This window comes from Marmota monax, unplaced genomic scaffold, assembly GCF_021218885.2.
Source record: "Marmota monax isolate L192 unplaced genomic scaffold, Marmota_monax_Labrador192_F-V1.1 WCK01_AAM20220418_F8-fsc00095, whole genome shotgun sequence".
NCBI classification, from domain to species: domain Eukaryota; kingdom Metazoa; phylum Chordata; class Mammalia; order Rodentia; family Sciuridae; genus Marmota; species Marmota monax.
The window spans coordinates 2,140,721-2,152,884 of NW_026695244.1; the positions used below are offsets into that span (position 1 = coordinate 2,140,721).

The following is a 12,164-nucleotide window of genomic DNA, read 5'->3' on the forward strand; positions in this document are numbered from 1 at the left end:
CAGTGAATAAAGTCCTTGTTTTCATGGTGCTTACTATATCGGAACACACAACAAATAAGTTATATATCAGTTGATAAGTGCTACAGTGAAAAATGAAGGAAGAAAGGTTACTATTTATGAAGTCTTAGGGAATGCTTCTCAGATAAGTCTTGAGCAGAGCCCTTAAAGACTATGTGCAGGGGCTGAGGTTGTGGCTCAGTGGTAGAGCACTTCCCTACCATGTGTGAGGGACTGGGTTCGATCCCAGGCACCACCTAAAAATGAACAAATAAAGGTATTGTGTCCACCTACAATTTAAGACAAAAGTGCAAATATATTAAAAAAAAAAAAGACTATGTGCAAACATCTAGGGAAAAAATATACCAGGGAGAGGGGAAGCGTGTGAAAATTCCTGACGTTGAAATATGCTTCGTGCATTTGAGGAGCAGCGCGGAAATTAAATATCTCAAGCGAGATATGGGAAGACCAGAATAGTTGGGAGAAATCAGACAGGCAAGAGTGGGATAAAGGTGCAGGTCCTTGCTTGGAGATCGAACTCAGGGACGCTCTACCACTAAGCTACATGAGAATCCAGTATTTTCTTTTGAAACAGGTCTTGCAACTTAGCCCAGTCTGGCCTTGAACATTCCATTAGATCTTCCCACTTTAGCTTCCCGAGTCGCTGGGATTAGACGCACACGGCCCTGTCTCCGCTGCAGGTTTTTAAAAAGTGGAAGGGCAAACCGAGCACGGTGGCCCGGGCCTGTAATCCTAGGGACTGGGGAGGTTGAGGCAGAACGATGGCAATTTTTAGACTAACCTCAGCAATTTAATGAGGTTCTATGAAACTCGGCAGGAATGAACCTAAATACTCACACAAGAGCGAGCTCTTCCACGGAGCAACTTCTAGTCTATTTTTGTAAATGCTTGAAATTTTTCACAATAATTTTGTGTAAACATTTAGTTTTAAAAGGTAATTCATCTTACGCGTTTTTCCTCCTCTAAACAAACATCCCCTGAAAGCTGTCTATAGCTAGTAAACCCAGTCGTCTGCTTTTTGCTTCTCCTAAAAGAGCAAAACCCAGTGTTCAGCAGTGGTAAAATAAATCCTTTGATTCGACAGCGAAAATTCGCGGCACAAAACAGACGCGCTCAGGGAAACGAATTTTTTTTTTCCTTGGGAATTAGTGGTTTTTTTTTTTTTAACGTTACTACAAACTCCCAAGACCGATCCTACTTCCACAAAGAAATCAAAACGCAAGACCCTTGTGATCCGCGGAAATGACGCCACGCGCTGAAAGTTGTCTGTGGGTTCCGAGGCGGGGCGGGGCGGGCACGGAAGTCAGCACGTCGCCCTTCTCTTCTCACGCCCAGCTTGGAGAAGATTGACAAGGGCGCCCGGGCTGGCGCCAGCAGCGCAGTACTCCCGCAGGAGCCTGGTCGACTGCGGCTGCGCAGGTATGCTGGGGCGTGGCTTCTAGTCATCCGCCCCTGCCTAGCCGGAGCGACCATTGAAGAGCGGCAGCCCGAGGGCCGGGTAAATCCCTAGCGCCCGGAATGATTAGCCCAGGACCGCCCCGCCCCGGCTCCTCCCGCCCTCGCGCCCCGCCTCGTGCCTTCGCCGCCCCGCCTCCCTCGCCTGCCCGGCTGCGGGGTGACACTGGGCTTCGCCCTGGGAAAGGGGCGAGGGCAGCAAGAGAGACGGCGGCCGGGTGGCGGCGACTGGCACCCTGTGTGAGCGCAGAGAGGGGAAAGGGGAGATTGGGAAGAGGGAGCCGTGCGGTGTGAAATGGGAGGGGTGCTTGGTAGTGGAGGGACGGTAGAGCGAGGGGCGGCGGTGAGGGGGCCAGGCTGTCCCGGGCGTGTCCTGCTGTAGTCCGGCTGGCATCGGTTGCGGGTCGGGGGACGCCAAGCTGGCGTTGCCTCATTTCTAAAGCTTTTCTTGGCAGCTTTGGCATATCTTAAATTTGCCTCTGCTTGGGTTGTCTGGGATGCGGGGAGGAAATTTAAAGATCCCCGTAACACTTGGAGGTTTTCCCGGGATCTTTTCCTAGCTGTGTGTGCGTGCTCCACTCTTCTTCCTGGATGGAGAGGTAGAGAGGCCAGGTGGACAGGTTGACTTTCACTCTCTGAAGATTGTTAAAACAAACAAACCAAATTCCTCCCGCCCTCCCCCACGCCCTGCCCTGCAACGCAACAAACATTCCCAACAACTTTAAGAAGCATACTAGAAATTTCTGAGAGATTTTTTGTGTTTGAAATATGTGCTTTGACTCATATGCATGAGGCCCTGGTTCCATCCCCAGCACCGGGTTTGGGGGCGGTGGGAGATGGCTTTGTCCTTACGTTTATAAAATGTATGTGAGTGAAAAGGGAGACTTGCACGTATTCTTAATGCATTTTTGGGTGTTCGTACTCATAAATGTGCTGTAGATTCTAGGACTTAATATTGATATTATATATTTTGTTAATTGCTGTGTTTTCCTGAATCTAAAGTGTCTATGAAATCTAAAAAGTATAAAAGTTTATCCCATTGATGGTGTCAACTCAAGCAGATAAATCCCTTGTTTCCGACAAGTCTAGATTCTTTTTTAAAAATACTACCTCTTTTGAACCAACCTTTGGACTTTGTTTTTTCTTTCACAGATTTATTTAATTGCCTAGCTACCACTGATGAGGATATATTGAAGTAACCACTGAAACTGCCTTTTGTTGACCAGAGAGTCCAATTGTTTCACTTATTTTTGTTTGCTCTACTGCTGTGAGCTTTACTGTAACGACTGAGAAACTTGGAAAATAAAATGAACTTGCTGTGGTCTTGAACATAATTTTTTGAGGAAAATAAAAGTGCCAGAGTGAAAGCCAGAATGGCATCCAGAGAGAGACTCTTTGAACTTTGGATGCTTTATTGTACAAAGGTAACTGCTTTCCTTTTTATTTCTATTTTAAAAATACTTCACTATAAAATTTTGTAACCAGACTTTATTTAATGGATAATAGGGTATTTATTCATTCTAATGGCCCCAAACTAAAAACATGTAAGGGATTTTCCATTTCCCACTCTTCAGGTTTGAATACATACATAATATTGACAGACTATAGAGTCTTTTATTTGATTCTTGTCTTCAGTTATTTCAAAATTGTATAAGTCAAATTATTCTCTTAAGAGGAAAAAAATAAAACCAACCTTTTCTTACTAAAAGTTGAATCCAGGGGCACTCTACCATTGGACTACATCCTCAGCCCTTTTTTAATTTGGGAAGGGTTTCCCTGAGTTGTTCAGACTGGGCTGAAACTTGTGATCCTCCAGTTTCAGTCTCCAGTGTAGCTGGGATGACATTTGCCATTATGCCCGGCTAAAAAGTTTTTATTTTTGTTTATGCTTTTTTTTTTTTCCCCCTACAAGTGGGAGTAGGATAGAGCCTTTTTCGTGAGGAAGGCATTAAGCATTTTTCTCATAGCTAACCTTTTAAGTTGTATATAAAGGTTATTGATTGCTATGCTAACACTTGAGAGCCTTGTCTCAGTTGCTCTTCACTACAGTTCTGGGAGGTTGATTTATAACTATCCACTTTTACTGCTGAGAAAACTGATGCAGGGGTGAACCTGAAACACAGTAGTGCCTGACTCATGTCCATGCTTTTAACTATTGTGGCTGCCTTAACATTTTTATTTTTGTTATTCAAAAAATAATTTCCTTTTTCTTCCTTGTCTTTATGTGTATTTTTACATGATAGCTTTGATTTTATCTTTGATTTTAGGTTATTGAGAAGAGTGTATCATAAAAACACATTTTCAAGTATCTACTCTGAAGATACTGGCAAGGGTCGGAGAAACATCCCTAATCTATTTAAGTTAATTTAGGTCTAGGTAGTGAAATTCTCAAGTTATAGCATTTATTTCAGCATTATCCCTTTAGCCTCCTTTCTTATGCTTTCAGTTCTTCAAAATATTTTTTTAACTTCTTGGTTTGATAGGCATTATAATTATTAAATGACATATACCTTGACATGTTTAATATAAATTTTTAAAATAGCTTTTAGTCTTCTGTACTTTAATGCCAGAAATATCTTTTTAAAAATAGACAATTCTTCCAATAATAAATTAATCCAAATCATCAGACTCTTGAAAATAGTAACTAACACATGTTGGCCAAAAATTTAAATGAAATTTTAATATGAATGTCTAGTAATTTAAAAACAATTTATTGAAAAGATAAGCTTTCATTGTTTTCAGAATGACAAAAGGTAAATGAGGTTACATGGTTTTATTAATAAATTATATTGTTTTTGTGTAGATTTAATATTTAAGTGACACAGTGCTTGTTGAAAAGATAGTGTATGTAGTTCCTTGGCATACACTGAATTTTATTCTTAGTGACTTTTTTTTTTGGGGTACCGGGGATTGAACTGAGGGGCACTTGACCACTGAGCCACATCTCCAGCTCTGTTTTGTATTTTATTTAGAGACAGGGTTCCACTGAGTTGCTTAGCACCTGGCTTTTGGTGAGGTTGACTTTGAACTCGAGATCCTCCTGCCTTAGTCTCCCTAGCCTCTAGGATTACAGGTGTGCGCCCAACTCTTAGTGACTTTTATATAAGTATGAACCCTTAAATTCATTTAAAATTTTCTGTTCTTAATAATGAAGGGTCCTCATGGTCAATTTTATTTTATTTTTTGCTGAGCTAGGGATTGAACTCAACTCTACTTTGTGCCAGGCAAACACTCTTATCATTGAGCTATTGTTTCCAGCCCCCTATGGTCAAATTTTGAAACCTGTTTTTTCTTGAATAGGAAGATAAATTCTTATTTTATGTTTAAGATTAAGTCCTGTGTAGCCATGTACAGTGGTGCATGCCTGTAATTCTAGTGACTCATGAGGCTGAAGCAGTATGATTTTGCAAGTTCGAGATCAATCTCAACAACTTAGTGAGACTCTAAGGACTTAGCAAGACCCTGTCTCAGAATAAAAAATAAAAAGGGTTGGGGACGTAGCTCAGTTGTTAAGAGCCTCTGGGTTCAATCTCCATTACAAAAGAAAAAAAATTATGGCGTATACTTAATAAGACATATTTTTTCAGTTGTTTTCAAAAAATATTTAAAATCATGTTTCATCATTTTATAGATAATGTACTTATTAGATAATAACTTTTTCTTCTGAAGACACCTTGAATAAGATACCTACCAAATCCAGCAAATAGATTTAATTCTTCTTCCTAATGAGGATGATCACTGAATACTTAGTTCTTTGGATTTTCTAGCTATAATTGTTCCTAGTAGTTAGCTCCTCAGAAATCACCTGACTTTTCCCCCATCCAACAAACTTTTAAGCCTTTTTTTGTTTGCTTTTTACAGTTTTGATGAGCTTTTACATGACTTCAGGACTGCTCAGATCTTTTCGTAAAAATGTTTTCTGTAACTTAGTTCTTAGAATTTCTTAGACTTTTTTTGTGGGCTTATAATTGTGAAGTCTAATTTTGATTCTGCTGCTATTCTCTTTTGTGACCTTGAGCAAGACTTACCTCTTTGAGTCTCAGTTTTCTTATTTGTTGAGTAAGAGTGTGTATACAGGGAGAATGTTTTGTCTTACTTCTTAGTTAAGATTTTTGTTTGTTTTGACCTCTGAGGGATAGGTAGGATTTTTTTTTTTTTCTTATTCTGTAGCTTATTGTATAAAACCTTTTAGTTGTCCTTTCTTAAGCTTTCATTATGGAAAATTTCAAGCATGCACAAAGTAGAGAAGAATGGTTAACTGTTTTGTATCTGTCACCTTGTTTCAACAATAAGTTTGATAAGTTTGTATTCAGTCATTTTTCATCTCTGTAACCTTTCATTTCCCCTATATCTATCCTGAATCATTTTAAAGCAAATCCCAATTTGTGATCTTACCCATAGTTAATCTACAATACAGTATTTTTTTGGTATCAGGGATTGAGCCCAGGGATCCTTAATCACTGAGCCACATCCTCAGCCCTTTTTTTATTTTCCATTTTGAGATAGGGTGTCACTATGTTTCCCAGGGCCTCACTGTGTTGCTGAGCCTGGCCATGTTGGTGATCTTGGCTTTCAACTTGTGATCCTCTTGCCTCAGCCTCCCAGAGCCTCTGGGATTATAGACCTATTCCACAAAACCTGGTCCAACACAGTAATTCTTTAAATTATCAAATTTGTGGTCATGTACTAACTTTTCTGCAAGTGTCATAATATTCTTATTTTCCCACTGTTTAACTTAACATTTATTTATGTATTAAAAAAATTTTTTTAGTTATTGGTTGACCTTTATTTAATTACTTATATGTGGTGCAAAGGATCAAACCCAGGGCCTTGCACGTGCTAGGCGAGTGCTCTATCACTGAGCCACAACCCCAGCCCTAACTCAATATTTAAATAAAGTATAAGCATTGTATTTGTTGAAAATATCTGTGAAACTTTTAAATGTACAGGTTCCTCCTTACCAGACTTTCTTCCTTGCTGTTTGTTGAAGAAATCTTTTTTTTCAAATTACAAAGAATTTATTTCTTTAATACAGAGAATACAACACATTCAAATAAAGCAAAAATAAAAATAAAATATAATTTCATGAAATGAATTAGAAACTGAATATAGGCATAAAACATTATTCCTACATCATAGAACATATTGTTTAAGGGTAAGAGATTAATATAACCACAAAGAATAATTAAGGACAAGATGTCAGAGGACAGATTTCCACAAATGAGATAGAGTAGTACAGACAATGGGACAATTCATTCAATACTGATATTTAATGAAGAATATCCTGAGATCTGAAGAATAGATGCTAAACTCCTAATAGGGAAAAAGCACCCAAAAGCTAGTGATAACATGTGTGAAGATTTGAGAATAAACATGGAAAGTTTCAGGACCTGAAAATAGATGCATTGCTATTAAGTGAATTGTGTTCCCCCCAAATTTATATGTTGAAATTCTAACCCTCTTGTAACTCAGAAATAGAACTATATTTGGATATAGGTCTCTTTATTTTATTTTTTTCTTAAAAGTTAGATTTTAAATTAATATAGACTGACAGTAGTAACCCTTAAAAATCAAAACATTGACAAAAAAAAAAGGAACCAGGTTTTTGACCTCAGAGTTTTCTAAACTCTGTTTTGTTTTTGCTAGTTGACTTTCCTTGATTTTAGTTCTCTCTGCTGATGTTTGTAGACTGGCTAATATAATACTTAAACTGATTCAGGTTCTATAACAGATATAGAAGGCAGTCACCAGTGATTTTTGCCTAACTGTATTATTTCATTAGGATTTTGCAAAACTATATTCTTTTCATTTATTAGAACACACAGAAATATTCCTTCATCAGTTATTGATACATTTTCTTAAAGGGAAGGCATGCAGCATAAATGTTTGATTTAAAAAAAAAATTTCAGAACAATGATTTGATTTGCTAGCATCCTGCCAAGTTGTTTTTCTTTAGTATCAAATTCATTTTTTTCTTTTTCGTATTTTAATTGGTGCATTTTTATATTTGTACATAATGATGAGATTTGTTGTTACATATTTGTACATGCACACCATATAACAATATAATTTGGCTAATATAATTCCCTAGAACTTTCCCTCTCTCAAGTTCATCATTAATTATTAAAATTTAAACAATGTCTACTATTGTGCTGCCTTACCTTGTTTGTTTTTTTTACATAAGACATCACATACAAACTTGACTAAAGACAACTTTGAAGATTTATCAAGTTCTGGTTCAGAACAGTAAGGTTAAGATATCTTCCATTTTGCCACAGAGCTAACCTTGGCACAGGTCATCCACAGTGTATCAGTAATGGGTTAATATTAAAGTTCCATGATAGTGTTTTTATGGAATGCAATGTTTTGAAAGTTGTTACTGAACATTATAAAAGCTTAGTAGGTTTTGTAGGTAGTAGGACTTCCTCAGAAATATCCCTTGTGTAATATTGCTTTCTCAAAAGAATGCTAATGGGAAATAAGTATGTCTTCTGCCTATTAGTCTGGGTGTGATTGTAAACCTAAATACTCTTGATCAAAATCCTTTAAGTCGAATTAAAAGAAATTACTAGTTTCAGTTTTTTTTTTTTTTTTTTAAAGAGAGAGAGAATTTTTTAACATTTATTTCTTAGTTTTTTGGCGGGCACAACATCTTTGTTTGTATGTGGTGCTGAGGATCGAACCCGGGTCGCACGCATGCCAGGCGAGCATGCTACCGCTTGAGCCACATCCCCAGCCCTAGTTTCAGTTTTTAGAAGATAGATCTTAACATATTAAACTTAATATTTGAAAAGAATTTAGGTAAAAACCTGTGAATTTTTATCTTATTTTAAGTTGACAAATAATGTATGTGTTTATGGGGTACGGTGTGATGTTTTGATATAGACATACATGGTGGAATGATTAAATCAAGCTGATTAGAGTATCTATTACCTGACATTTTTTGTGGTGTGCAGTTTGTTTTGTTAGCAAACTTTTCAGTATGATTTTTTCCCCCTTTGTCCTTTTAGGGATAGGATTTAATTGCAATGTTAGAAAATTAATCTTCATAATAGGTTGTTAACCTTATGTAGTTATTACATAATATATATAAGCAGAATGATTTCGGATTATCTAAGGCTTCTTTCCTCTAAAGATTCATCACTAGTGTCTAAGACTACTGATTAAAATTATGTAGTCTGAACTTACTTGCTTCCAGATGGTCATCCCCACCCAGGGTCAAGGATTTGATTAACAGTGCATTTCATATAGCTCTTATAAGTTAAAAATTATTTTGAAAAGGTTTAATCTGGTATCTGGATTTTAGTTCAGTAGTTAACAGCTAGCTGTTAAATGTTTTGTTACATTTAACAAGTATAGAAGTATAGAAGGCAAAATTACTTAATGTCTGAAGATTTTAGTTTATGTAATATGTAGTAGGCATCATGTCTACTGTCTTTTGACAATATTTCGTCACTTAGCATGCTTAACGTAAGGCAGACAAAGAAACAAAAATAGAGAACAACTTTATACCAGCTTTTGGAATTACGTACCTTTTTGGAATTCATGGATTTTCACAGAAAGACATATGTATCATAAACCCTATCTCATCTGTTGCCCTCAGATAGGTATAAAGATGTATGTCTATTAGAAATTTAGTCTTTGTGGGAATGCTGCAGTTGGTCACCAGAATATATATGAGGGAAATTGAAGTTTTCAAATTCTTAGGGATGAAGAATTTTTAGATATCAAATTCTTAGGTGTTTTCAATTAAGGTATTTTTTGTTCTGGTTTAAAGTATCAAATGCATTAAAACTGAGTAAAAAGATACAAAATGACTTAAAACTGTGGCATTATGAAATATGGCAAAGGGGTTGAAATTCAGGGTTCATTAGTGGTTTTTTTTTTTTTTTTTAATTCAATTTACACTGAAAATTCTGCAGAGCTAACAGGATTGGAGTCAGGATTTAATTCTAGTTATACTTCTGGTTTTAGTGACCTGAAAGGAGATTACCTAGTTTCTTTATATGTTAGTTTTCTCATCTGTTAAATGAAAAAAAAAAAAAGCCCCCAAAACCACTATTGTACACATCAAAGTTGTTGAGAAAAAATTGATTGTATGTAGATGTACCTTAAGAGTAAGAAATATATGAGGCTGGGGTTGTGGCTCAGCTGTAGAGTGCTTGCCTAGCACATGTGAAGCCCTGGGTTTGATCCTCAGCACTACATAAAAATAAACAAAATAAAGGTATCGTGTCCAACTACAACTAAAAAATAAATACTAAAAAAAGAGTAAGAAATATAAACACGTAATCTTTATTTGTATTCTTCAAATATACATTTGTGTCTGGAATATTATTCCCAGACACTTCCATTTGGCGTATATATTGTATGATAACTGAGGGTTGTATTCTCATCTTTTTATTAATAATAATGAAACTGTGTTTATGAATGTCTTAAATAATTTTTCATTTGTACTTATTTAGTCTTGCATTCAAGCAGAGTGCTTAATTATCTTGAATACTCATTTGAGTTTTTTTCTTCCCACTATAATTTGAGTTTGTTTTGGACCTTGGTGATGCTCCATTTCCTGCTGTTGGCCTTTGTCCTTCTAAATCTGGAATATGACTGAAATAGATAGTTTTGCAGTGAGCTCAGAATAAACTTCCTTTTCAGAATAAAAGTTTTTCTTTATAATCAAAATAGAATTTAGAGATATTTTATTCAGGTAAAAAGGAAAATACCTCTTCTTATACATATTTGGAAAAAATGGAATGAATGCTCTTCTAATGAGAAAATTGATAATTTATATTAGTACAGTGTTGGTTGTAATTCTACATAAAGCTCTTAGTATGATGGACCAATACATATCTACCCGTAAAATTGAAGCTTAATTGAATCTATATTAAGTCTCTGACATGTTCAAAGTATTGCAATGGCTCTTGATTTTTTATGGCTTAATGACCTTATAAGGAAGGAAATATTCTTTGACTTAAAAAAAAAAAAAACAACATGATTATTAAAAGCCTTTAGTGGATACCAATATGTGTTTGTTTGGACGTCAAAACAAGAAAGAGTATATTTTATATCAGTAGACCTGGGAATAGCCCTTAGGAAATAAATGTTGCTTTTGTGATTTGACTTGAGCATTTTACTACTACTCTAAAAATTGTTAAGATGCAAGAATTTTTTTTTCTTTTCTTTTGATTATCATAATCCAAATTTCTCTGGTAGAAGGTAGAATTGGTAGCATTTAATTTATGTACCTCTAGCATAATTTGTAAATGTAGAAGAGTCTAAATAATTTCCAAGTTTTTTTTGAAACTGATATTTGGACATTCCATTCACAAAGTTAGCTAGTACAAGACCACAAAGCTTTCAGGTAAGAATTTATGTGGGTAGAAATACTCCACATATGGGTTTGGAGTTTAAAAAGGAAGTCTGTGCTGGAAATAAAGATTTGAGAGTTGCCATATTGGCAGTTATTTGTGTGTAAGAAGAAAGTAAGGTAAAAGGAAGTCCTAGAGAACATTATCATTTAAGAGGGTAGAGAATGAGTCTAAAACTCTCATGTCTTAGGCATGTAGTAAATATCATATATATTTTTTTTCTGTTTTTAAAAAAAGATGATAGAGGAAGAAGTGTTTGTAAGGAGTTTGAATGGAAAGAGAATAAAAAATGACTGGTAGCCAGGTGTGGTGGCGGACCCCCTGTAATCCTAGAAGTTTGGGAGGCTGAGGCAGGAGGATCGTAGTTCAAAGCCAGCAAAAGTGAGGTGCTATGCAACTCAATGAGACACTGTCTTTAAATAAAATACAAAACCTGAGTTCAATCTCTGGTACTCCCATCTCTCCCCCCCCCCCAAATAAAAATGGAACAAGTATCCAATATACCACATTCTGCTTTCTTTTTTTCTTTCTTCTTCTTCTTCTTTTTTTTTTTTTTTTTTGAGAGAGTGAGAGTGAGAGAAAAAATTTTTTAAATATTTATTTTAGTTTTCGGTGGACACAACATCTTTATTCTATTTTTATGTGGTGCTGAGGATCGAACCCAGCACCTCACGCATGCCAGGTGAGCACGCTATTACTTGATCCACATCCCCAGCCCCTGCTTTCTTTCTTATTTTTTTTTTTTTTGGTACTGGGGATTGAACTCAGGGGCACTTGACCACTGAGTCATATCCCCAGCCTTATTTTATATTTTATTTAGAGACAGGGTCCCATTGAGTTGCTTAGTGCCTTGCTTTTGCTGAGGTTAGCTTTGAAGTTGCAGTCCTCCTGCCTCAGTTTCCCGAGTCCCTGGGATTACAGGCATGTGCCATCTTGCCTAGCCCACAGTCTGCTTTCTTGATTACAATTGTTCATATCCCTGCCATATGTAAAATGAACTTTATTTTTATCTTAAGAACTTAAAAGACTCTTATTCAGTAATGCTATCAGTCTTGAAACACAGAATCTTAAGATATATATCACATCCAATTGTTATTTTCTTGATACTAAACACTTTGCATTCTGAAGATACTATTGATATCCCCTTCAAACCCAATGTATACTTGTGAAACTGAGATAGGAATGCTTCAATGTAGACTCTTTAGGTGGATGCAGTGGCACATGCCTGTAATCCCAGCAGTTTATGAGGCTGAGGCAGAAGGATCGCAAGTTCAAAGCCAGCCTCAGCAACTTAGACTCTTTTTCAAAATAAAAAACAAGAAG

The 12,164-nt window shown here is 36.3% G+C and overlaps 1 protein-coding gene across 8 annotated transcripts in view; it reads left to right on the top strand.

The window, feature by feature from the left end:
- The first annotated feature begins 1,498 nt into the window (after positions 1–1,498).
- The window catches only part of Nbeal1 (neurobeachin like 1), a 188,116-nt gene continuing 177,450 nt past the window's right edge, over positions 1,499–12,164 (top strand). For 7 of the 8 annotated variants that reach the window (XM_046462953.2, XM_046462954.2, XM_046462957.2 and 4 more), the window contains exons 1-2: positions 1,561–1,713; positions 2,626–2,897. In XM_046462953.2, coding sequence (XP_046318909.1) covers positions 2,847–2,897 — 51 coding nt within the window. In that variant the 5' untranslated portion in view covers positions 1,561–1,713; positions 2,626–2,846. Of the gene's footprint in view, positions 1,517–1,560; positions 1,714–2,625; positions 2,898–12,164 lie in introns of those variants that run through there. The other variant, XM_058578199.1, reaches the window with a different exon arrangement.